Consider the following 26,637-nt stretch of genomic DNA (forward strand, 5'->3'; position numbering starts at 1 on the left):
GCGGGCGGTGCATGCGCTGCGCGGGGCGGGCCGGGCAGAGCCGAGGGGAGCGCGCGCCATGGCGGCCCCTCCGTGCGCCTTCTCTCCGCGCGGGTGCCGCTTGTTCGCCTCGTCCGGGCCCGATGGGCGGCTGCGCGTGTGGGACACGGCCGGCAGCCGCCTGCAGCACGAGTACGTGCCCTCTGCCCACCTCAGCGCCGCCTGTACATGCCTGGCCTGGGCCCCGGCGGGGGCGCGGCAGCCCCCCGGCAAGGTGCGTGAGGCCAGGGAGCGCGGGAGGCGGCGGGGACATGCGTGAGGGGCGGGATGGGGATGGCGATGTCGGGGACTCGAGCAGCGCTGACGCGTGGCCGCGGCCCGCTCGGCTTCACCCCGCCCTCCCGGCGCCATGTGGCCGACCTGGCCGGGGAGCGGGGTGAGGGTCCCGTGGGCGCCGCGGGGTTCGGGCTCCGTCTCGTCCCGTTCCCCGTAGCCCCGAGGTTTGGAGTTCACGTGTGTCGCACCCCGGGATGGGGGGGCGCGGGGGTAGCCGCTCTCTCGAGTCCCAGGATTGCGCTGCTCAGGGTAAATTTCACTTGTCGGTGGGGGAGGCGGTTCTGGAGGCTTAGTTTTGTATTTTTTTAAAACAAAAATTCGGCAGAAGCACTGACTGTTGAAAACCATTTGTCTCTCATATTATCTGCGTGGAAGAAGCCTTCCTTGAAGGAGCGAGGTATGTTACTTGATGGCACGTTTTGCCGTAATTGAAAAGGTGATGCTACAGAGCAGTTCAGCTGCTGTGCACGCACTCAGTTCGCTTTCCGGTAAAGGCAGTATCTCTCCACACTCCCTTACCCATGGAAGTACTCCCATGCAAGCTGCTAAACTGTGATTCATCTTCCTGAGTCCAGGAATCCTGCAAGAAGATGTTCAGTAGTTTTATTCATAGCATGCATCAGGAGCACTTGGATGCTCTCCACCTTGATCAAGTGTTAGTTAACGTCACCTCAGGTGAACACCAAACCTGAAAATATCTGAGGTATATACTGTGGTGCCTTTTTGTCCCCTTTATGAAATTCTTTAGCTGGAACATATCCTTTTCTGAGGAAAAAATAATGCAAAACATGGATAAAGTATGTGAAATCCACCCCCTTTATCATAAGAAGTAAGGGGTGCATTTTAAAATGTGTTTTGGTATATCAGCAATTCAATGTATTTGAAAGGCTGTTAAGGCTGTTTCAAAATGCTTAAAACACAGATTATGAACCCAGAGGAGGGCAATAATGCTCAGATGAGCAGTGTAGTCCCTGAGTTTTGAAAACTCTCAGTGAAGAATGAAGTAGAAAGAATCAGTTTTAGATGGTCTGAACCTGTTTCTTGGCCATGTAAGTTTGAAATAAAAAGGATTTATTCATGAGTTGCAAAGCTGTATACATTCTTTGCTCTTAAATTCACTGAAAGTGGCATGTGAAAATGGAGTTAATCCATCCTGTGTGAAATAAAACTAAAGTAGACACACTGCACTGCTGTGGTGCTGTAAGTCAAGCACAGGAAGTTTCTGAGAGACTTTTGAAACTTTTTTAAAAATAACCTTTTCTAGAGACACACTACTACACCCCACAGGTCTTTGAATTTAGCCTGGTTTATGGTTATATGAAAATCACCTTAGCTACCTCTCAGTGCTTTCTAATGTTTTGGTAGTTCGAATCCTGTTCCCTACTTGAGAGCTAGTTTTAAAGTGGAGCTGGGAAACATACTGGTTTCTGTAATAGTTGTGCCATAGAACTTTTTAAAGTCATTGATTTTTCCTTAAACTGAGTTGTAGAACTGAAATAGTTATGCCAAAATTTTTTATTAAATGTGTTTTTTCTGACATTATTTAGTTGTGGTTTTGTTTCTGTAAAGTTGACATCTGTCTAGGCAGTTCTAGTATCTGGTGTTCAGGGGTAGTACTCTGCCAGTAAGTAGCTATAAATGGTGTTTGGCCAAGTTACACTTAAACTCCGTATGTTTTGGACTGCTGCCATGTTAATGGAGGCTGTGTGTTGCAGGGGAATATTAGAAATCACATTTTGATCTGCAGGCTCTGGAATTGCTGATACAGGGGTGGCTTTACTGGGATGCTCCCTGCCCACGTGCTTCCAGTGTCAGTGCTTCCTGTGTGCAGTGTTCATCACCTCCTGCTCCATGGGGTGTCTTGTGCAAGAGTGAAGCTCCAACATTCAAAACACCTTCTTCCACTCTCTTCCTAAGAAGCTGCAATTGCTCTGTCAAGACCTTTAGATTTCTCTCCATTTCAGCGTTCTAAGTGCTTTATTTCACATATGAGCAGCAGATTTCTGTTTAGAAAGTCTCTGGCTTATCAAGTGAAGGAAGAACATTATGGAAAAACGTGTGCACAGTTCCTTTTCAAATAATTTCTTTTAACCATCTGTACTAATTAAAACATGGTGATTTTTCAGGCAAAGTTGAAGGTTTTCTAAATAAGCTTGAGTTTTCATTAATTTAAAAATGAAATCAAATTACAAGGAAACTGATACTTGTCCTGTCCTTTCCACATCAACAGGGTGCTTTTCTATTTAAGACCCTGATCCACAGGTGAATCCCACATGGATGTTAAGTGCAGTTGTCATTCTGTCCATGTACTAATCTAATGTAGGGTAGGGAAGTTTGATTTTTTTAAATGTTCTTAGAGTGGTTTTTTTTTTTCAAATTATCTCAAAAGTTAACAGCTGTCTGAGTTTTCCACTGGCATTTCTTCATGCAGAATTTTCTGACAAAGTGCTCCACTCATATTGCTGATAAGGGGTGGTCAATAAAGAAATGTGTGTGGAAAAAAACCTGGAGAAACCTCCTCTGCCCCTTGCTTTCTCTTGACCCTGGAAATAACTCTGTACTTGGGGGATTTCTGTTAGGCCTTTGAGTTGTTCCAAGGAAATTTGCCATAGCAAACTGAAATGAAGGGTGAAAAAAATCTAGTTGAAAGATTTATTCAGGGGAAGAGAATAAAGTCTGTTAGTACGTTTGGTTTTGCTTTGCAGCAGGGGTGTGTGGGATAATTGGTAAAACTACTTAAAGTGTTCGAGAAGTACCAGAAAACACATGAATTGTACTTGCATCTCCACTCTCTGGCCTTTGTCTTTGCATGTCAGACAGCAGGTTCAATTAATTGCAGTTAGTTTCTCAGCAGCTGTTTTTTTAATATTTTATACTTTTCTTTCCCAGGAAGGATAAAGCCTAAAGAAATACTTGCAAAAAAACCTGATTTATAATCTCTTTTCTCAAGAGTCTGCTTTTGATGTAAAACTTATCTTTATGGCAATTTTGTATTTCTTGGCCTAAACCAAAACACTTTTCTTTGCAGAAGGTGTTACCTCTGTTAAATACAGAGGGAATAGAAAATCCTGTTTCAAAGAACCAAAGTATTTATTCTTCACTATGAAACTTTTATACCTTAGTTGTGGTGAAACCTGCCACATCCTGATTGTCATATTTCTGGACCTGAGTAGAAATTATTTGTGTTCACTGTGTCATGTCTGTTGTAAAACAGATCAGCTATGCCACATGGAACTTGAACAGGGCTGGTTGCTCACATTTTATCAGTCTCCTTGGGCTTCTTCAGGCTGCTTGTCAGTGCAAATAGATCTGTTGTGTGGAGGAGTCATTAGCATGTGTGTAAATTTAAAACTGGAGAGAATGCTTTGCTGTGATGTAACAAATGTAAGGAGACATACCAAGGTCTAATTTAAAAACTAATCAGTGGCATTAGTGATATTTTTTCTTTTCATGTCTTTGAACAGTTTTTTTTATTTTCTTTTTTTTTTAATTTGTGTGCGTGCAATTAGTGATTAACCCAGGGGGAATAAATATGATAACTGCTTCTGCCCTCTTAATTTTAGTTTCACATGTGTAAGAACCAGTTTTATTTCTTCTCCCCTTCCCAGTGATCTGCATTCTCAAGTTTTTGGTTATGGGAGACAAAGTGAAATTCCTCCTTGACGTGGCTGATAGCACTTGTAGAGCAAGAGAGTGAAGACTTACGAATTGCCTGATGATGTGGGGATCTCTAGTGCAGACAACAGGACTTGGGCAGAGCACTTTCCTTTGAATCCCAGTTACTTCCCTCTGTGGAATGGGATAAGCACTTTCTTTTTAAGAAGCATTATGAGTGCTTCAGATTTGCAAGACTTTTGATTAGCTTTTGAGAAAGAATAAACTGATCATGATCAAGCATTTCTATTTTGTAGATGAAGTATTCTGACTATGTTAATCTTTACTTCGGCCTCTGGGGTGGGAAATTTGTGAAAAACTTCAATGCGGCTGTTTCCCACATGGATATGGTTGGGGTGGTAGCAAAATGGCCTCTCCCAGGTGTTTCCAAGTGATTCATAGCAAGTTTATTACCCTGTCCATGGAGGTACAAGATGAGTTTCTAGGATTGTGTACGCTTCAGTGTTCATTTTGTGTCTTAGTGGTGTTTGTGCTGCCTGTCTGGGTCTCAAACTGCGCTTAAGGTTTTTCCTCCGTCTGCCTTAACGCTGAGATTAGCCAGTCAGACTGATTCATTTCATGGTTTCTCTTTTTTGGTTTTCCAGGATGGCCCCCTGAGGAAAAAGCGGAAGTCTGAAGTTGGAGAAGTGGACAAGCAGTTAGATATCCTGGCTATTGGTACAGCAGTTGGTAGCATTTTGTTGTACAGCACAGTAAAAGGAGAATTACAGAGCAAGCTAGTAAGTAATGCACTCTTCATCACATGCTACCAAACACTGATGGTTTCAGTCAGTTTAGGCCGAAAAATCTTTGTTTCTAAGTTAGTGCAATATCTTAACATTGTCCATGGGTTTGCTACTTTACATTGAAAAGAACAGTAATGATGAAATTCCTCACTGGAGAGTTAAATCCTTGATGGGACTGTCATACCCTCAGTTCCTGCATGGCATTGTGGGAGGGAAGGGCAGAGAACTCATCAATGCTTGGGAAGGTGTCACACTGATGGATTCTCCTGTAAATTTACCTCCCTTGGGGAAGCTCTTGAGCTCTCTTAGTACATGATTTTTCTTGAATGATATGCAGTGACTTTAATTTTACCTTTCCAAGCTCCCAAGCACCTCCATTTTAGTTGTGGGTTATATAACAAGCAAAATAAATCTATATGAATGGCTGTGCAATACTTTTGAGATACTTGGGTATACTTTTGCTTCTAAACTTGAAGTTGTTGGTAAGGTGATAAACACACATGAATTTAGAGAAACCAGTCGTTTCTGAGAATTATGATGCATGCAAGTGACAGTAATTAACGAATATCAACTCTCTTATATGGAAAAACTATGCTTGAAAAACGTAGTTGTTTGTTTGAAAGTGTTTGTTTGAAGACACTCTTTTTCCATAGAAGACAGCAGGTTTTCTGAGTACTTTGTTTTTTACATACAGGTTGAATTAAAAGATTATTCTTGTTAAAATAAGAAATGGTACTTTTAGCTATCTTTACTGAACAGAATATCTTGTTGTAACATAGTTTATCTTGCTCAAAGCTCATTTGCAGCAATACCTTTGGGGTAATCTGAGCAGGTTGTTACAATCCAAATAGTGACATAGACTCCAGTAAATATTTTCATAATTAATGAATAATTCAAGGTTATATTTGGAGCTGCAGAGATTTTGGTTGTTAAGAGAAGTGATACTGCTTAAAGGGTCTTTTGGTCTGATGATAGTCTGCTCCTGAATGCTGATACAAAAGGAAGGCTACTCACCTCTGAGTTAACTTCAGGAAGTTAGATTACTTCAGCAAGAACACCTGTGGCTATTCTTTCCTTGGAGCAGATTTCATATTGTTAGCCTTGTTTGGCTGTGTATAAAAATAGCAGGCAAGACAATTTATTTTTTTTTTAACTTTGACGTGCTAGAAAAATCTTTAAAACAGAATATCCTCAGTTGGAAGGGATAATCAAGGCCCAGCTCCTCTCTGGTAGCATCCCACCCTGAAACTGAAGGCAGCATGCAGGTGTGTAGGTGCTTGTGGTCAAAAAGGAATGACAAAAAGCACAGGCTGCTCAAAATCTCCAAAGTTGCATCAGTAAATCATGCACTTGGCTTAGAAATTGGTGTCTTCTAATATACATGCACAGCAGTGGATTTTGAATAAGGGGTAGGGCAGTAGAGAGGAGAGAGAGAAAGAAAGGAATGAAGAAAAAAAAGTCACCAATCCTGGCTCCAGCATCAAACCAACCGATGGGGTGTCCAGTGACCTGGGGCATCCATCACTCAGACTCTGTGAGAGCACCTTTTTATAGACAAGTTCTGTCCCCAGAGCAAAGTTTCTCACTTTCTATATGAATTAGTTACCATGTGCAATTTGTTCTAGACCTTTCTGGAAATGGGCTGGAGGGCATTATGGGGTCTTTGGTGGTCTTGATCCCCCCTACTGGAGGTGCCTTTGTCAACAGTCCAGGCCCACTTTTTTGTGAGTTTTTCCTGGCTTGTGTTGTCCTGATCACCGGGAGCCAGAACAAGGATGGACCAGGAAAGTGCTGTCCTACCTTCACATCGCCTGTTCTTTCTCACAGTGTGTTCTCGCAGTCCTTGGTTGGTTCCATGGCTGTCTGGCTATCAGTGTTTGAGACACACACGTTGGACTATCTTCTAGGCTTCTACACGGCCCTGCACAGGACAGCCCCAGGAATCACACTGTATGCCAGTGGGTGTGGTCCAAATGCTTCTTAAACTCTGGCATGCTTGGGGCTGTGACCACTTCCCTGGGGAGCCTGTGCCCTGTGGGTGAAGAACTTTTTCATAATATCCACCCTAACTCCCCCTCTCCCAACACAGCTTCTTGCCATTCCCTTTGGTTATGTCACTGTCCACCAGAGAGAAGAGATCAGTGCCTGCCCCTCTGCTTCCCTGTGTGAGGAAGCTGCAGATGACATCTCTTTTCTAGGCTGTATTAGCCAAGCCAAAATACTTCTTTGTATGTACCAAAATATGAAATATCTTCAATTCGTGTAACTGTCATGCATGTTCTTTAAAACCACACACACTCTTCAAGATGCCAGTGATTGGAATGAAGTTCTCAAAAGAGCACCTTGTTCACATTGTTGGTGTGGGGAAGACTTGGTTGTCAAGACTACTGCAGATAACCCTCTGTTATCTTTTGTAGGATGGTGGTCACGACAGTAGAGTAAACTGTGTGAGATGGCATCAAGATAGCTGCTGCTTGTATAGCTGTTCAGATGACAAACACATTGTGGAATGGAACACACAGACCTGCAAAGTAAAGTGGTGAGTAGTGCTGCTTTTCACTTGAATTTTTTTACACTTGCTTTTGTGTGTTTTCTCCCTTGCAGGTTTTGGAAATGCTGCACTCTGCTTTCCAGGCTTCATGCCCGCAAAGTGACTGTTGGCTGTTACTTTTCTGAGATTGGATGTCGTTTTATTAAGGCATGAAAGCATAATTATCATGGTTGGGTATCTTCCTCTGAGTACTGGAAAGGCTACATGAAACTGTTCTGAGAGGGGTTTGGATCCCTCCATGCTAACTTTTAGTGAGACTGAAAGACTAAAAGTCCCACTAAATGCTGAAAAATCTAAATTTTAGAAAAAAAAATCCTCGAGCAGATACTGGAAGACTTCATTCTAGTAAAAGCTGCAGCATGCACCCAGCTTTGCTCGAAGGGCCTTGCTGTGATGATAACCCACTTGGTTTCGCTTGCTGCTGATGTGCAGTGGGGACACTTCCACTTGGCTGTCTGAGCAGGCTGCTACTGTTAAAAGTACTGTTGAGCAAAATAGAACTTAATGCAGAGTAACATAATGTCTGGTGCAGGCGTTTATTTTCTTTTGTAATAAAGTCAAATTGGCTTTAAACCTTAAAGAAGAAACCAAGATTCCTATTAACAATCCTGGTTACCTTTCTTCAATGAAAGCCTACTGTGTGATGGTCCATTGATCCTTCTGTTGATGTTGTTTCTTTTTTTTTGTGACATTTCCCACTGTTGGTTGTTACTGCAGTGCTCTTGGTTTTATTAAGATTGGCATGGGCACTGCAGACAGCCCATCATCAGTAGCCTATTTGGTATCCCTAAGAAAGAGATGCATGCTTAACTTGTATTATGCTGAGACTATGTAAAGTAGCAGAAGATAGCTGTAAAGTCTCCCTCTAGCCTTCTCTATTAGAATTGAACACACCCAGTTCCCTCACCTTTCCCTCTTCCATTACGTGCTCTAGTCCCCAAGGTGCCTTCTTGGCCCTCTGCTGGATTTACTCCACCGTGCCAGTGACTATGTTGTCGTGTCTCACTGAATGCAGTGTTCAAGTGCAGTTTCAAGAGTTGCACAGAGCAGAGGAATCCCATACCTTGACCTGCTGGCAGCACTCTGGCTAATGCAGATCATACACAGCTAACCTCATTGCCCCAAGGACTCTCTGCTTGCTCATGCTCAGCTTTACTGTGAGGACTGCAAGTCTCTTTTCTGCAAAGCTATTTGTTCCTATTTCTTCCTAGCTATTTGTCCCCAACCTGTACTGGAATTTTTCCATCTCACCTGCAGGACTTGACATTTTCCTCTTCAGCTTTGAGATTCTGACAGCCTGTTTCTTCTCAGGCCTGCTGAGATGCCCCTGAGTAGCAGCCCTGTCCTCCAGGTTATCAACTGCTCTCCCTAATTTAGGGTTGAAGTGAAGTTGTTACATGTGCATTCTTGTCCTGTTTGAGATCATTAATGAAGACCGGGGCAGTTATGGAGGATATTATGCAGTATTAGGAGGTCCTTAGAAGGAGTAACACCAGTGACTGGCCACAGCTGGACTTCAGTGATCACAGCTGTTTGAACTCAGTGATGCAGCCAGATCTTACCCTCTTTAGAGACCATCCATTCAGGCTATATATCTCCAGTTTGGCTGCAAGGATACTATATGAGACCTTGTCAAAAGCATTGCTGGAGTCAACTTAAATGTGTCTCATTAACCAAGGCAGTTGTCTTATTAAGGCAATCAAATTTTGGTTAGACAAAATTTGCCATTTGTAATTTTATGCTGGATGTGCCCAGAAACTGTTTCTGACCTTTCAGTGCCTGGGAATAATTTCTAGGTGGATTTGTTGTATAACCTTCCCTCTTGGTTTCTGTGCATTTATGTTCTGTCACTTTCCCTGTTTCAAAGGAAAGTTTCATGCATTCATGCTACACTTTTCTGTGGAGAAACCCCTCTTTTTGCCTTCCTGGCGTGTCATTGCTGAAGTGCCTTCCGAAAGGTCCTTGTCTTGCAAGGCATCCTGCTGTTGTTCTGTGAGCCCAGTGAGATCAAAGCTCTGAGGCTGCCCGTGGGCATCTCATTCACCCTGTTTGTATCCCATAGTGTGTGTGTTCATGTACAAGTACCAGAGATGGATCCCAGCTGTGCTGCTTTCTCAGGGAAAGCGAGAGGTTTTGCTGTCATACCTCTTGGATGTTTCCCTCTGCCCCTGTGACTACCAGGGATCATGGAGTGGGGGGACTGTGGTTATGAATTGTAATTTGTAGCATTGTGTTCTTTCATTTTAAAGATGGCAACAGAAAATCATTCCTAGAGTGAGTGTATAGATAAAAAGTACATGAGAGTATAACATCATGGTTTTTACCTGAAAATTTTCTGTGGTAATGTTACAAGTCATAACTAAGGTAACTCAAGTTAGAAAGAGAAGAAATCAGTTCTCTTAAAATTTTACCTACTAGAAAGAACGAATTATCTGCAATAATTGCTCACACCCAATGTACGCACGACACTACCTGCATTCCTTAACACCTGTCAGGACCTGGAAATTAGCATTTGTGTAATCCACAGAGAAACCAGGACGGTTGCTCATGGGGTAGAGAAGTGGTATTAAATTTTTTAAAATTTGATTTGCAGGCTTCTAGACATTCCTGTAGAGGTATGGACTACTAGAAAGGGAATTGAAACCATGTGGCGTTACGTTTGACTTTATTAACTACTGTAGAAGTACTCCATAGGGCCACTTCAGGATGTGTGCGCAGCACACATGAAACCTCAGGCAGAGGCTCAAGCTGTTGGGGAAGAGAGTCTCTGAAGAGGCAAGACAAGGTGGTGTAGAGGTAGATTGAAACTTTCTGGATGACTTCTTGTCTCTGTAGCTTTTTCATGTCGTAAATACTCTTGACTACTCCAGAGACATTCTGGACATATCCTTTATGAGATCCTGTTCAAAACTCTTTCCTGTAAAAATTTTATAAAGAATATCCAAAGTGAAAACCAAGGTATTTTTGCTTTGCTTTATATTTTGCATCTAGTTTAGACTCGTCTTTTTAGTACATTTAAAAATACCTTCTTGGTTTACGTTAATAAGTGGTTTAAATTCTTAGTCAGACCTTATCTTTGGAAGAGAATACAAAATCTTGTTGTACTCCCTGTAAGTTGCAATGTTATTTTTCAGGTTTGTGAGCTGTAAAATTTTCAGCTTCTATCAAAAGTGATACAGTAAAAGATCCCTGTTTTAGAAAACAGATGAGGTATTGCTTGGGCATGTGAAAGCTATTTAGAAGTATTTCCAGAAAGGCTGTTTACAGTTAAAATGTGATGTGTTGCAGGCTACTTCCTATCTGTAAAGGATTTGTGTTCATGCTTTCCTTGCAGTTTTGTCCTGTGAGAAACACGTATTATCAATGATATTTCATTAAAGCACATTCAGGTTTTTCATGACAGCATCTTTATTTTTTTCCTTTTTTTTTTCTGTACTTTTAAGTAGTGCTTTGAACCATAGACCATTAAGGTGAAGTTTATTTTTGTCAATGACATTCAGAGACTTGGGAGGAGGGCCAGTAACTGAATAGGCTTTGAAACTCTGATTTTTAGTGTTGAGAAGGGTTGTTGAATAGAGAAATCCTGAAAATGGTATGGCTCTTCTTGCCCTGTTTTTGGAAGTAGAAAACTTAGAGAGGAATTCAGAACAGAATAAGCATGTATTAAGAAAGAAGTCAACAGTTCAGTATTGGATAGCTTCATATTTTTGGGTTGTGTTATTTTGTAAACTAATTTGAAGGTGAAGTGTAGAAATAGAATAGCTTTGATCTCTTGACTATTTAATTTACTGGTTTTTAAATTTTCCCCTAAATTTTCCATCATGGTGGTTTTGAGATTATCCTAATGAATACTGTTTTTTCTATTTCTCCATCTTTCTCCTTTTGTACAAAAACTCTCCATCCAAATTCTAGTAAGTGGAAAGGCGACAATAGCAGTGTCACCTGTCTATGCATCAGTCCAGATGGAAAAATGCTGCTGTCAGCTGGTAGAACTATAAAACTGTGGGACTTGGAGACCAAAGAAGTCTACAGAGTAAGTACTTCTGTACCTCTGTTCAACTGGATGCAAAAAAATGCCCTATCCAGTGTTCCCTGATCAGACATCTAAAATGTTTTACTGTATGTGTGAGGATACAATTAGCAGTTTTGGGACTGCTGGACATTTATGCTGTGATGGTACCCTAAACTGGTTTCCATCTGCTGAGGATTGAATGAGAACATTAAATTTTTGTTTCTGAGCATGCTGCCAGCATCCTTTCTCAGGGCTGTAGGAAAAAGATGGATGCTGTTCTTTTTAACTGGGTCCCTGTCTGACACCCTTCTGTCAGGAGAACTCAGTTCACCACCGTATCAGTTACTGCTGGCATGGGTTATAACATGAGTCCCTCCACAAAGCCTTCGAGCTAAACTTCATGTAACTGGTGGCATTATCACTTTTGCTGTTGAAACAGTTGGAAGGCATAGGAGCAACTCCTTATTGTTCCCTGAGCAGGGCTCAGACATTGAGCAAATGGCCATGCTTTAGCTGATCCGTGAATGCTGCCGTGTTCTCTTGCCTGCTAGCAGACAGGACAGGGATAGTCTCTGAATCTCCTGTCAGGTGAGTGTGTACACATGTGCTGTTAGTGTGGGCTTGCTGGCACATGGCAGCTACCCTGTATGTCTGCATTCTCTAATGACCAAAACCGCTATTTGCAAAATATATTGAAGAACCAGTTTTGGGGGGGCCTTGGGGGTGGTGTGTCGCCCAGATTTAGTGTCAGCACACGTGTCCATTGTTAAAGTTGAGAATGAAATTGAATCTAGTACCATTGGAAAGGTTGAAGTGTAAAATTGGGGGGGGCAGAGGGGAGTGCTTTGTTACAGTAGCAGCAGTACAGGTGGATGTAATTTCTTTTGCATGGATTTAGTCCCAGTGAATTTGCCTTTGATTCCCCATTTAAGTTTTAAAATGTTGATAAATATCTTTGACTTACAGAAATGCAAGGAAACTGATCACTAGTTAAAAACCACCGAGCTGTCCTTGTTGACTTAATAATGCTTGAATCTTTCCTAATGTTCTTTGTTAACTAATGTTTTGATTTTTGCCATATGACTGCTTATGACAATCATGGAAAGATACTGTTTTTTTCTCTTAGCATTTCACAGGCCATGCTACATCAGTGTCATCATTAATGTTTACCACAGTGAAACCTACAAATGAAAGTAAACCCTTTGATGGAATTACAGGACTTTATTTCTTGTCTGGAGCTATACACGACCGATTATTGAGTGTGTGGTATGTAGGCTTTTCATAGTTTGTGACTCTGATCAGTTTTGGACATAGACTTGTCAAGTGATTGTGATTAAACAAGATAAAGCAGAAGGGGCACTCTGGAAAAATGCAGTGATGATTTCTTTAATAGTGGTTTCGACTCACTGATTGTTGAGTGAAGACGAGATTTTCCTTGGCTGTGTCTGAGCATGCTTCCAGTTGCCATTTGTGTATCTAGTGTTTGCCACAACATACTGTGTAATAAACTTCCTTGTTCCTTGCGCTTCTTGTAAGGTTTATTCAAAGTTTTCTTGCTCAGTTTCACTTGTGAGTTACTTTGCTCTTGGAAGTTAGAACATTTTCTAAGCTGAACACTAAAATGTCAGTGTGGTGCTTTTGAATATGATAGATACCACCACATTTACTAGTGATTTATAAGCTTTATAATGCTTGTCTGGTGCAGAGGATGCTGTTTGTGTTGTGGTAAATAATCTGTACTTTTTGTGTCTTCCAGGCAGATCAGATCAGATAGGAAAGAAAAGAATGCTGTGATGTCTTTCTCAGTAACAGATGAACCAACTTTTGTTGACCTGACTGTATCAGAAGTCAAAGAAGAGGTAGGAACAATAGTTTGCAAACAAATATGTTCAACAGTTTTCACTTACCACATCAATTTCCTTTTAGGGGTGTAAAGAAAGAGGCTTGGTTTGTATTTGGGTTCTACCATGGAGAGGTAAGATCTAAATGCCGATCCATGGATGTAAGGATATTTATTACAAGTGCATTTAGGAAGCTGGTAATTTGAAATGTTCCTTTTCAAAGCTACAAAGTGCAAATTCAGTGGGTTTTTTCAGAAATTTTGTTCGTGATGGCAAAATGTCAGTTGTTTCCTATTTAGAACAAGTTAGTAATCATAGAAGCAGCAAAGAAAAACACAAAAGAAATGATTTGTAAAAATCTGGTTTGGGTATGGTCCTGGTTTTTTTCTGATTTCAAGTGTTTTTGGCAGTGTAACTGCATTTGGAATTGAACTAGCCTTGAATGAGTTAAAGTAGCAGTGTACATTTCCCAAGTCTCTCAGTTTTAACAAGCACAAGGCTTTCAAAGTAGTTGCCTTGTGAAAAATGTGTGAATATGAAACATGTTCACAAACTGTTCCCATAATTATTTAAAACATTTTTCTCCTGCTGCCTTTAAATTCCATTTCTCAGAGCAGTATTTCATGCTATATTTTTCTAATATTTCCAGTTCCCTCTTCCTGAATGTATTGGAGAGTATTTTGTAATGTGCCCCTGTCATTTAGATTCTCAGAGGAGTCATCAGAGTTTCTTTCCTCTAAGCATATTCAGTGTCAGTGCCTTTGCAGAGCTGTGCCTCTAGACATGTCTGCTACTGTGCAAACTGTTTAACTCAGGATTTATTACTAGTGATAAGGTACAGTTGTGAATTATTTTTTTAATCTTCTGACACTTGTACTGAATGTTCCTGAGTGATTATGTCTTTGATCTTCCTTTCAGATTTAGTGTAATGTTCTTAAATACTGAAAAAATTCAAATTGTAGCCCTACAACTGTCTATTAATGTCCTGAACTTTCAGGAGGGTTTTTCTTTGATCTAATGAAACTCTCTTACTGTGCCTTCTTTCAGCCTGTGAAGTTAGCAGTTGTATGCAGAGATGGGCAGTTGCATTTATTTGAACATATCTTGAATGGGTAAGTTGGAATTCATCTTGAGAGTGTCTTTGGGAAATATCTGGGATTACTGCAAGGCAAAGTTCAGTTTTGTTATGCTGCTGCCTTTAAACTCTTGTATATGCTGGTGAACCAGGTTCCAGGTGCTTCATTGTCTTGGGTTACTGGATACATTTCTGAAGAATTCACTTGTTGGGGACTGTGTTGCACTTCAGTATTATGTGTAGCTTTAACCCAGATTTTCTGTGTCTGTGCCTCATCTTAACCATCCACAGAAGGTGTTAAATGTCTGAGTTTGCTGCTATTGAAAGATGCTTAGATGTGCAAGATATGAAGTGTTCAAGCTAAACATCATGGAATTTTTTAAATTTCCTTTTTTTTTTTCCAGTTATTGCAAAAAACCTTTAACATCAAACTGTACCATTCAGATAGCAACACCTGGGAATGATGGGGACTCCACACCAAAACCAGTCCCTATTCTAGCAGCTGCATTTTGCACAGACAAACAGTCTCTGCTGCTGGTGTATGGAAACACCTTACAGCCCATCATAGAGAAAGTGGTATGTAAAACTTAACAGAGAGGGTTTGGATTCTGTAATATGCACTGCATGCTGCTTTCACTTGGAGAATTTTTTGGGTTTATTATTTTTATCTTTACTGTTTTGAAATAACAAATACAAAACATATTCCTTGCCCTTGTTTTGGGAGTATGACTCTTGCCCCAGAGCTGTTTGGAAAGGTGATTTGTATTCTTCCATTTTTTCAGTTGGAATACATATAGGTTTAAGTCATTGCTGACTGTTTCTTGCCATTTCAGCTGTTGCTAAATTAGGCGATTGAAACTGGTTTTAATACAGTTCCAGTTTACCTGTGTAAACGTCCTTGGAGAGTATAGAGATCTGGTGACAAAAGGCGGATATGCAAAGGAGCTGCTATTCTAGAGTGAAAACAAAGTTCATTCTAATTTATCCCATTGGAATTTGTTCTCATCTTTCAGTAGCATACTGAATCACCGGTGTGAGTGTCAAATATATTAACTGGTTTTGTTCCTGTCCTCCTAGTCTTTGAACACCAGTGAATCCCACATATGTTTGGTACGGGACATCCAGAAAGTGTTATCACTTAAAACAGATGCTGCTCTAACAAAGGTGAGCTTTGCATGAAATGTAATTTTGTTGCTTCTCTTGTTTTAACTTCAGAAGTGAAGTAGAGAGAGAGCAAGCACTGCTCTATTAAAATGAGACTGAGTTTCTAGATGGACCTGTTCAAAGCTGCTGAGTTAGCTATAGATGTCCATGGCACTCAGGCAGGTGTGAGTAAAGATCTTCATGGCTGCTCTGTGTCCTGACATGTGCAAGAGCACACAGTGGCCCTCTTGTAAGCAGGTGTGCTTGAGAGACAGGACTGATTGGTGAGGTTTTTCTGCCTAAGATCAATCCTTCCCTAGAGTCTCTTGGTTTATACAACCTCTTTGACCCCGATGGTTTGGGCTAAAGGTGGTATGACTTTGTTTTAGATTCCAAATAAAATGTAATGGAACCTTAAGGGGCAAGTCTTTTTTGCTCTTTCTTGATATGGCCTTCATATGTTCCTGCTCACAGGGACCTGGGAATGTAAGCTTGGCGTTTGCATGGCAGCAGTGTCCACTGAGGCCACTTGGCACTGTGTTCTCTCATGCAAGATCCCCTGGGTGTTTAGAGACAGGCTGTAAAGTTTTTAATCATCGTGCATATTCACGGTCTTAAAGATTTGAAAAGCTTGGAGTACCAGTGGAGTGAGCAATGCTGTTTTTCTGACCCTTTAGTTGTCTACCAGACCTGGTGCTCCATCAGCCAGGAAAGGTTTTGTGCTGATTCCTCAGTCCTGGATCTGGTGGGTAGCAGGGCTGAACTGCAGGGACAAGTGTAGGGCCTCTGTGGCATGCGGTGATGATACCCATCTTGGTTTCGCTTTTTGCTGAATTCCAGTGAAGACACATTTCTCTTGGCTGTCTGAGCATGCCATGTGGGGAGAAGGTCAGTGATGGGTGTGGTGAGCTAAGGGGAGATATATTTTATCACCAGTGGTGTTCTATGATAAAATTCTTGATGCAGAAAATCAGCTTTTTGGAAATTGCAAGTTGCTTTTCTCAGTGTAGTAGATTATAGTTCTACTACTTCAGAGGTACTTAAAAAAAAAAAAAAAAAAAAAAAGGCCTGGATTGAAGTACTATGGTTTGAATAAGTGTCCTGGAAGTAGCAGAAAATGCATTTTTGTATTCTGTGAGTGGCATACTGCCTTACATTCTCTGTAAGTCAGGGGAACGTGGTTGTTAAATACAAAATTCTATCTCCTTTGTGTTAATTTAAGATGATACCTTAGCTTGTGTGGTATAAACTAAGGTGTCTCTTTTTGTTACCATGGCCACAGCCTAATTCAGACAACTGAGTTCTGTGCCTGAGCAATGCCTAGAAGAAAAGAATTGGGATTGGAGGGAATAGTGATTACCTTTTGCTGTTACATTGTGCTGCTTTTCTTGGTCAGTTACTGCCTTCCAGTGGATGCTAAATTAATCTGCATGCGGTTTATGGAGCTGAGTGTTAGCACAGATGGTATCTATTGTCAGCACGCATCCACGTATTTGTTGTTGGATACAAACAGTTCTGTGAATGCTATGGCAAAAGCTTGTAAGAAAAGTGGTTCACAGGTGATTCCAAAGAGACCATTGTTGTAGATAGTTATGAAAATTAACTGTTTCTTGAGGTTATTCATTCTCTTCAATGTCAGATTTGCCTAATATTTATGTCAGGAAAATGGGTTGTGTCAGGCTGGTTTTACTGTATGTGTGAGAGTCTCAAATCCGTATTTCAAATTGGAAGAAAGCTCAAGATACTAGCAATTCCTTCAAATGTGGTTATCTCTGTGCACTAGGTAAAGACACCTGTTGTAAACTCGGACACCAAAGTTCTAGTGCCTGGTATTCCAGGACATAGTACAGCTGTCAAGACTCCAGCCTCGGGAAAGGAGAAAAAGAAAAACAAGAGGAAACCAGGAGAGACAGAGGTAATCTTTCAAACTCAGCGAGAATGGAGAAACTAGAATCATAAATCATTGCTATACATTCTTAAGGTGAACTTGAATTTGCTTTGTTTGCTGTGGAAGAAAGGTTAATGATACCATCTTTCTGTGTGAGACTTCGCCCTGCTCAAAACATTTCCTTCATTCAAGTCTTCTGTGCCTTGCCTGTGGTTTTTGCCAGGTTGCAGAACTTTGTCACATGGTTGTTGTTGCCTATGCCAGGATAGATTAGTGCTTTTCAGCCAAAATTTAATAATCTGCTTTTGTTTTCTCTTGCATTGTTATCCCATGCATTCTTCTGTTAGTGCATTTAAGAGAGTACACAAAATTTGTGTTCTTTTCCAGCAGAATTAGCAGGAGTGCTCTAAGTTAGGTGCTTTGCTTTCAGCTGATATTTGTGAGAAGCCACACTGACGCAACACTGCCCTTATTTCCTCTCTGCAGGAGAGCATCGAGCAGCGTCTTGGGGCATTGGATATTGATGTGAGCAAAGTCAAAACTCCAGGTGGCCTTCCCCAAACAGACAGCTTTGCCGTGCTGCTGGTTCAGGGCTTGGAAAGCAACGATGCAGAAATCTTAAATGTAAGTACTGCAAGCTCAGTGTGTGCTGTTTGATCTATTCACTGGGACTGGTGGGGAGCCTTGCTGAAAAGCAGGGAAGGCTAAACAGTTCAGAACCTGTTGTTTCTCCCAGCTGCTTTTTGCTGATTTGCTGCTCAAGGCATTGCTATTATGAATTTTAGTAGTGGTGTTACTTTTCTGTTGTTACCTGCCTTGTTTTCTGAGTCAGTCCTTGAACTTTGAGTCACTTTGTTTATGATAAATTTGTTATGTCACGGTTCAGAAGTTTTACAAGTGATGCTACCAATGCAGCCATGTTCCCTTTAGCTTGGACTGGAGCATAATCTGTGCTTAGTCTCTTGAGTGTACATTTTTCAAGCAAGTAATGTTTGAAAAATGAATTGATGACAAGTTTCACTTGAAAAGCTTGTCTTTGCATTTGGACTAGGAGGACATAATAGTATGGGGGTGGGGTACTGTTACGAATTTGATGCTGAATAGAAATTTCTTGTCACAGATGCTTGTGAAAGGCATGCATTTATGGAAGTCAAACAGAAAATATCCAGGGAGATTTTCATGTGCCTGTAATGCATCATTTCTACCATGGGGCAGGTGGGCTAGAGGCAATGCTAGGTTGTTATAGATGGATTTATTGAGTGCCTTTACTTTGTTAATTGTACCTGACTTGGAAAATGAAACACCTTTTCATAGCAAATCTTTTGCTCATAATCATCAGCATATAAAAGTAGTGGAATAGGAAGAGGTTTACAGGCAGGACTTTTTGATTTTGCTGATTGCTTATACACATGTTAAAGCTGAATTATTCTCTGATCATATTTTTTCATTTTAACAGAAAGTACTCAACACAAGGAAAGAAAATATAGTAAAGAACACAGTAGCCAGAATGCCTATACATGCTGTCATTCCACTGCTGCATGAGGTAAGAGAGCCTCCACTTCTTGTGCTGTCATACAAGCCATATGTGATTTGCCTTTTAGCTACTAAAATTCAGGATATGTCTATTTTTGAAGTTGGTTTGGTGCTGTAAGAAGACTGAAGTGTTTCTTAATTTATCCGTGATACACATTTTATCTTTTCTGGCTGACGCTTAAGCAAAGGACCAAGTGTCACTGTCAAAGCTAGGAAGAGCAATCGATCATGTATTACTGTCTTAAATGATTATGTGGGAAAAGAAAGGGAAGAGATGAAGCAAAAGCTTGTTTAGTTCATGGCAAACAATCACCATTATATCTTCTTTTCAGCTACTAACATGGATGATAATTTGAAGCATCAGAAAGTCCATTTGCTGTACTTAAACTTTGAACATCACTTAGTAGTAATTTTAAAAGGGATTTGGCTTCTGAACTGCTTATTCAGTGATACTAAATAAACTGTTTATTGGGACAGAAATAGTTTAATGATCGGCCTTGACTGGACATTACTTTTTTAAACCGAACATTGGTTAGTAGCTCTTGTTATGTGAATGATGTTCTATTACATAAGTTAATGGTTCTATTTCTTTAGTATTTCCATGTGCTGACCACAAATAAGTTTAATTTTTGTTTTTATGGTACTGATCCTAGTTGAATTATGCTGATGGCCTGGTGCTGAATGTTTGGTTTTACAGCACCTCCTTAGGCTTTTGTTAATGAGATCCTGTGTTTGTTCCTTGGGACCTTTGTCAGGGAATCTAAGTGCCTGTGTTTAGCTCAATAATCTCAGTGGATGGTCAGACCTTTGGGAAACTGTCTTCTCCCAAGCTTGAGATTTGTTGTGTGAAATGGCCTTTACTTGATACTTCCTTCACTTGTTTACCCAACTTGTCTCCCCTGTAACAACTGCTCTACTAAGCAGATAAACAGAGATGAAAAAGAAGAGGTTTCCTGCTACTTATTCCTGCCAGGTTTAAGCTTCAGTGGATATTTTGTATGTTAAGAGTTCCAGCTTTCTTGTAATACTGAAACCCAGGTTCTGCAAGTTACCAGTTGTGTAGAGGGTGGTAGAGCCAGTGGTGTAATTTTCTGGAGCCTGGCAGTGGTTAATCCTAGCAAACCTCAAATTCCTGGTGAACTTTCTGCCCCAGTATTGGGGCTGTCAAATGATCTCATGTTAGGGTATTAAACTCATTGTGTTTGTTACTTATGGCTGACTGGGTTTTTTTTGTCCTTTCAGCTTACAAAGAGATTGCAGGGCAACCCATACAGGTAAGAAACAAAGCTACAGTTCACTTCACCTGAAACTTTTCACATGTGGGTGTTATGGTCTCTCCTACCATGTATGTGATAGATTTCCATAGTAACTGCAATTAAACTGTAGTATCTGGAGGTAAAAAACTCCCCTCCTTGAGGGTGAAAAGAGGAGCTTGAAACACTTAAAGTGCTTTTTCAGGGTGGCTGAAGTGAAATTAGAAAGGGAAAAGAATACCTGAAATGAATGTGTAACCCTGAGAATGTAACTGAAGGCCCCAAATGTTTACATTACGGACCTAATCAGTAAATAACTCTCATGTGTAGAGCTTGTTTCATTATCAAATGTATTTAGACATCTCTTAATGTGGTGTTTAATTACAGAACCAGCTTCCCCCCCTCCATCTTGTTATGTTGCCATAAGGACAGCTTTGTTGAGATGGGCTGTTCTGAGTTGTGGGGGTTAGGTTGGTTTGAGTTTTTTTTTTCTAAATATAAATTCCCTCATTGTAGGTGGAGAAGAAAATAGCATGCTTTGATCTTTTATTCATTGAGACCATCCATAAAGGATTTCAGAAGCACAGACTGCCGAGCTTGCCTAGTTTAGTCCCTCACTGAAATATCTTCCTTTCCTAACAAATAACTTGCATAGCTCATGTGGATAGCCAAACTTTACATTTCCCTCTGTAGAGTGCATTTATCTTGCTCTCTAATTAAAGAGGAACACTTTATATAGAACTATTTAGCATCTAGAATGTGAAATAGGTTTCTCTCAGCCAGTATCTCTTGGATATAATTTATTTCTCTTTTTCAGTGCCTCAGTAATGGTTCGATGGCTGAAGTCTGTTTTTACCCTACATGCATCCTACCTTTCCACAGTGAGTATTTTTCATTCATGCCAGTGTACTTGAGTAAAACTACATTTAAATGCTTAAATAAACTTATTTTCTTTCTTCAGGAATCTGTCTTCTGCTCTCTGCATATGGCAGTGCCCAAATCAATGTATAGAGAGCTGTGCTTGCACCACTTTTGCAGAACCTACTGCACATTGCTGACATATTGTTTGTCTCAGTCATTTCTAACATAATAATAGCCATCCCAAAGTCAAACCAAGATAAGTTATGTCACACCTGTGACAGGGAACAAAATTACTGCCAAAGGGTAATCTAGTCTGTGTCACTAGATCTTACAGAACTAAGTTTTGTTTGATTTTGTAATGCTCACATTGAGACTGTCTTGGGCATGGCCAGATTTATAGGGCAAGGGTGTGCCAAAGTTGGCAGGGTAGAAAAAATTCTGTAGCTTCTGAATTGAAGTCCAGCCTTGCCTTACAAGTGATGGATACAGCACTCTTGCTGGGTTAAGAAAAAGATGTTTGTGCAGTGTCGTCAGTCCTTTCTGCCATTTGTTATAGGATTGCTGAGCAGCAGAACTTGCATGTGTTGCTGAGGCTGCATTCAGACACCAATATATATTCAGTACCCACTTACAGAACTTTCTGAAAAGTGCCTTCACCCCTGCATGTGGCAGAGACTGGAAAGGAAAAGGAGTTAGGAACTGCCATGCTTTAAAAGTAGATGGTACTTCCAAACATGGCTAAGTGTTAATTGATCAGGCCGCAGGTGGTTCGTGTGAACCCTCAGCTCTCCCTTCTGTCTAGAAAATGGAAGCAAATGTTGCTTGCTCCAAACATACAAAAGTATTTAAAAAAAAAAACATTTGGGATGTGTTTGTTAACAACTTCATTTTTTTTTTTTCATCCATCTCTTCTCCCAAGTTGCCAGACCTTATTCCTCAGCTGGGAATGTTATACCAGTTGATGGAGAGCAGAGTAAAAACTTTGCAAAAGCTTTGCCGTCTGCATGGAAGACTCTTCATTCTTGTCACCCAGGTGAGCTTCAACTACACAACATGGGATGTGCAGGGGTGTTGTTTGCAGACTTCACTTCCTGTTGGGATTGCATCTGATGTGATCTGTCCTGGGCAATTTAGTGCAGCTGCTGTTCAAGGTTGCTGATAAGGCTCAGGGTAGGCCATTAATGGACTGTCTTGTCCTGCCAAATGTGTTTGCTCACCCATAGAGTTTTAGAGAGGAATAACTAGGAGGCACCGGGCCGCTTCGGTGCAGATGCCTTTCTTTACTTTGTCATTTGTATGTTTTTGACTGTTAAGCCAGCACTATAAGTGAATTTATGTCTGTTACCCTTAATTTAGATTCCATTTGAATTGTTAGGAGTGTTGTTGTCTTTTAATGTTGAAATGCATGATTTAATCTAAGGCTAATCTGCAAATTCCATTCAGGTTGCAGCATCACAAACAGTTCAGGATGTACCCGAGGTTAATCAGACTGCAAAGCTGGTCTATGAGGATGGTAAGTGTTGTATGCTAAGTGTAGCTCAGCTCCTGAGTTCACATCACAGCCTACACTTGATGGCTGTTTGTGACGCTCCTGTGCTTATTTACCAGTCTGTAGATAGAGGGGTTTTGTGAGATGTCCATGGCAGAAAAATTAGTGGCTGATGATGTAGACATCTTGTAGTTAGTTACTCAGTCCTTCCTTGCCTTCCTTTTATTTCCTTGTTTCACATGTGAAGAAATCAGTAAATTGGAAGTGCAGTGTGCTGCTTTAACTTACCTGGCAACGTAAAATTTCTAATGTTATGTGCCCTTGTGCTAAGGTAGATACAGTGAAGGCACTGCTATTGTGTGAGTCATCAGGACATCAGTGTAGGGGATGTCCACGTGTGTGAGTGCATACTTCCAGTTTGGCTTTTTTCCTACTGCATCTGCACCCTGTGTATTGGTAACAGAAGTGACCTGGTCTTAACTGACATTGGTTACCTCATCTCCAGGTAGAATCAGTTTTGCTATGGAAATAGAACAGTTTGAAGACTTGGCAGCACGTGGGACTGGACTTTGTTTGCACAATGACATTTTAAAGCCTGTTCCCCAGACTGAGAGATTGTTTTCTCTTTGCAGACTCCTCGGAGGAGGAAGGCTCAGATGATGAGATGCTTGCAGATAAAGACTCTGACGTAAGTGGAGTTGGACCAGATCTTCTCCCATTTGTTTGTAGCAGAAATGGTGTGACTGACAAAGGTCCAAACATTTCTGTTTTATTTTTCCCCCAGGAAAACTGGGATGAAGATGAAGAAAAAGAGGAGCAATCTGATGAACAAGACATGACTGTCGAAAAGGAAGTCAATGGTGATTCTGATTTGGAACCAGAAAATGAAAGTGAAGAAGAATAACAGCACAAAAGAGTAATTTTAGTGGTTTGAACAAGTGGGCCACCAAGCTCTTTGATTCTGGATCCTGTTGCTGAAAGATGCTGTATTTGCATATCAGGAGTGCAGAGCACTGCACAGCCTGTGTGCAGAGACACCTGTGGGGCACTGCATTTCTGAATCCAGAATGTTTTTAACCGTGCCAGCCTTCTCTCGCCCTCCTTCCCTGCGCTTACGTAGAGAAACTTTTCCTCCACCTCCCGGTCAGATTATGCCTGTCATGTGGACATGCATTTGTATCTCAAGTGAAATAAATCTGCCACTGCTGTTTGTGTGGGAAACTTGGTTCAGCTTTACATTGAATTTGTTTCAAATATTCAAGGATCAAAGACAGCTGGTCTATACCTTCTTTCCATGCTTCAGTTAGCAATAGCAAGTGGGCATCCTTCTGATTTTTTTTTAAAAAGGAAGCAGAAAAAAGAAAAAAAAAGATATTTTTTTAATATTTAAATTCTGTCTTGAAACTCTTTTCTTCCCCCCTTTCATTGGCTTAGCCATACTTTGGCAATATGTAAATGCCAACTTGACTTAAAAATGAAATTTTCCTTTTTTTTTTAAACAAATTTGAACTCAAGACTTTTATATGTACAAATCAATGACTTTTCTTGTGCTTTAAAAGAACATTAGAACTATCACTGGGTCCTAATTTTGTTTTAATGGAGGCTGTATATAAGTTTAATGCTAACCCAGAGGACAGACCATGATGAGTTGGGTGGGGAGAGGGGAGTGACACAGGGAAAGGAGAAGGTGAATGCTTGTGAATACATAGCACAGAGTATACCTTTCTTATGGATTTTTAATCTCTCAGTGTCAGAACAAGGACAGCTATTTGCTCAGCTAATGGAAGCTGAAGTGGTGCAAACACGTTTTTAAGAGAAAAACAAGGTAAAGGTTTGAGCCATTCACCACTATAATGTACAATAATATATTTGTCTATAAATGGAGCTGTTGCAACTAAATACCACCCTCTTTGTAAAGTGAATAAATATACATCTCTTTTACCAAATACCTGTCCTGTGGTGTTTGTTGAGAGAGACCATAGGTAGCTTCAGGTGGTGGTTAAAGATGAAATGCTGCTTGTAGAAAGCAGATTTCTAGAGGAGGAGGAAGGCAGCCTGAAAGGTTATGATGTTCTGCAAAGCATCAGTTGTTACAGACATCTTGTCTCCCTCCCTTTTAGTCGTATCCATTGGTTTATCCACGGCTTGGCTTGCACTGGAGCTGCAGTGCTGTCTGGAAGTGCTGGGCATTGTGTCATGGACAAAGGTGGAAGTGACGTTCTTGGGTTTGGAGAGCTGGAAGCAGAATGGCAGCAGGTGGAGGCTTTCAGAGTCTTCAGAAGGTTTTAACTGACAGGAAATCACAGTCTTGCTACTGTATAAAGCTGGGCTTTATTAGTTTTCAGTTCTGAGATGCTGTGAAAATAAGTGCCAACACTTGCACATTGTCTGTACTCAAGCCACCAAACGAGGCTGAACTGATGTGTCAGTTTTTAAGGCAATCCTGCTGTCACTGTGCAGGCAGGTTTTGTGTCGGGCAAAAGAAGAGTGTGAATGGAGGGGTGTTCTCTTTGGGTGAACCCTGGTTTGCTGAGCTTTTGAGGTGTGGAGTAATGCAGGGAGCCAGCCGTGTTTCTGTCCTGCAAGGTCCTCCCTATTTCTGCATCCCAGCCCTTCCTGAAGCTGAAACAGAAGCCCTGGACTGGGGTGAAAGAGCAGGCAGAGTATCCTGTTTTCACTGTTTGGGGTTGGGGAATGGTGGCATCGGGAACTTGCCATTTAGAATTTAGATACTGTGAATCTTGTTCAGTGGCTGCCAGCTGGTGGCAGGGGGTGAGTTCTTGTCTTTTGCTTTGGGGTTAGGATGGCCAGTTCACCCTGTCCTCAGCCCTCAAGCAGCTGCTCTCTGTGACACTGTCACTTCGGCAGCTGCAAACAATGGGGCTCCTTGTTCAAAAATTGACCGTACCTGAGAGCTGCTAACTCACAATGCCTGTACTTCCTAATCCTTAAAACTCCATCTGCAAAGCCAAGGTCTCAGCCAGTTCAGGACTAAACTGTGTCCTCCTTTGTGTAGAGAGGCTGGAAATGGGATAGGTCCTCCCTTCTAATCTAATCCTGGTAGTTTGGGAGCAGTGAAGAGAATGAGGAGGACAGAACAGCTGCTCATTTGGAGCAGTGGAAGTTGGATGAGAATTTGTGAGAAGTCCAGCGCAAACCTCTGCAGTAAACCAACCAAGAAATCGATAGGATGGAAACCTTCAGCTGCAGGTTTTGGTTTTATTTGCCCAGCTATTATTGTGTCTCATTTATAGGTGTGTGTTTAATGTCTGTCCAGACACCACTGCAGGGCCTCTGGGATTTTTGTTTGCTGTGTTTCATGCGGTGTCCTCCGCAGTTACAGAAGTAGATTAACTGACTGTGGTAAGGAGCAATACCAGAGATGGCCAGCGGGTGCCAGACCAGCTCCACAAAATTCCTTGCATCACTGGGCAGCAGGAATACCCTGTGACTCGCCTTTGAGGATGGCTGAAGTGCATAGTTACTCAATGCAGCCTGCTGTAAGGTGGGGTGGTTCACGTTCTTGCCTCTTGTTATGCTCCTGTTTCCAAAGGGGCTTATTACCCCAACAGCACTTGGGATGAGAAGTGTTTTGTTACCTTTTTTCCTAAGTATCTCAGTGTTCTTTCCGATTCTTGGAAGTTTCATAGGGGAATAAGAGCTGCCTGTGTGGGATGTGTGCCTGTGCCTGTTAAATGCTGTGCAGTGTCAGAGTTATGGATGTTTTGCTTTTGGCCTCCCTCTGTGCTATGGAAAGTTATTTATTCATTTTAAAAAAACCAAACAAAAAAAAAATACATTTTTGGGTTCATCCTTCAAATGACTTTTGCTGATGACTTCTCTGTCCCAAAACAAGTATATCAATGACCTTGGTTAAGTAGAAACAAACTAAAGCAAAACATGCTGTTGGAGAGGAGGAGGATGATATGGAAAGGGAGAAAATAAGGAAAGGTTTAGGATGCCCAACTAGTTCTTAGAGAATTCCTGATTCCTGGCAACATCAGCATGTAGACATTTGAGAAATGCACCCAAAAACTATGGAGATGGCACACAGCCTGATAGCCAAGTTCTCGTTTAGGCTGTCTTATGATGAAGCATCGGCTTCATCACCCTTCTTTGCATGGAAGAGAACCGCTTGGTGATAAGAAAGACTCGCTTTCTGTGCAGTCCTGCCCTTCGCTCCTTTTGCCTCTGCATAAACCAAGATTAAGTCTCTTATAAACTGATCTGTGGCCTTTGGGGTGTTGGTTCCCTGCTCCCTGAAAGGACGGGACTG

The 26,637-nt window shown here is 41.2% G+C and overlaps 1 protein-coding gene and 3 non-coding genes across 4 annotated transcripts; all 4 read left to right on the forward strand.

Moving 5' to 3' along the window:
* The first annotated feature begins 30 nt into the window (after window positions 1–30).
* On the forward strand, window positions 31–24,307 carry WDR43 (WD repeat domain 43). The gene is made up of 18 exons (XM_066178115.1): window positions 31–253; window positions 4,575–4,709; window positions 7,133–7,254; window positions 11,179–11,299; window positions 12,405–12,544; window positions 13,035–13,137; window positions 14,167–14,231; window positions 14,599–14,770; window positions 15,272–15,358; window positions 17,121–17,252; window positions 17,712–17,849; window positions 18,682–18,768; window positions 20,001–20,032; window positions 20,829–20,892; window positions 21,792–21,905; window positions 22,316–22,385; window positions 22,994–23,049; window positions 23,146–24,307. Exons 1-18 carry the CDS (start codon window positions 59–61, stop codon window positions 23,263–23,265), a joined length of 1,953 nt encoding a protein of 650 aa, XP_066034212.1. The 5' UTR covers window positions 31–58; the 3' UTR covers window positions 23,266–24,307.
* LOC136287950 (small nucleolar RNA SNORD53/SNORD92) lies at window positions 7,652–7,729 on the forward strand. Its single transcript, XR_010720433.1, has one exon. It is a non-coding gene; the product is annotated as a small nucleolar RNA SNORD53/SNORD92 (small nucleolar RNA).
* On the forward strand, window positions 12,648–12,731 carry LOC136287951 (small nucleolar RNA SNORD53/SNORD92). Its single transcript, XR_010720434.1, has one exon. It is a non-coding gene; the product is annotated as a small nucleolar RNA SNORD53/SNORD92 (small nucleolar RNA).
* LOC136287949 (small nucleolar RNA SNORD53/SNORD92) lies at window positions 16,131–16,209 on the forward strand. The gene has a single exon (XR_010720432.1). It is a non-coding gene; the product is annotated as a small nucleolar RNA SNORD53/SNORD92 (small nucleolar RNA).
* Window positions 24,308–26,637: the final 2,330 nt, after the last annotated feature.

Source organism: Chamaea fasciata, unplaced genomic scaffold (genome assembly GCF_029207755.1).
Source record: "Chamaea fasciata isolate MVZ Bird 193981 ecotype frontalis unplaced genomic scaffold, bChaFas1.0.hap1 SCAF_3, whole genome shotgun sequence".
In the NCBI taxonomy this organism is placed as follows: domain Eukaryota; kingdom Metazoa; phylum Chordata; class Aves; order Passeriformes; family Sylviidae; genus Chamaea; species Chamaea fasciata.

Excerpts from the sequence above, each read along its gene's own strand:
- WDR43 (XM_066178115.1), top strand. The coding sequence starts at position 59 with ATGGCGGCCCCTCCGTGCGCCTTCTCTCCGCGCGGGTGCCGCTTGTTC. Across the intron at positions 20,893-21,791 it reads ATGCATCCTACCTTTCCACA|TTGCCAGACCTTATTCCTCA; the intron begins GTGAGTATTTTT and ends TCTTCTCCCAAG. Across the intron at positions 21,906-22,315 it reads TCTTCATTCTTGTCACCCAG|GTTGCAGCATCACAAACAGT; the intron begins GTGAGCTTCAAC and ends AATTCCATTCAG.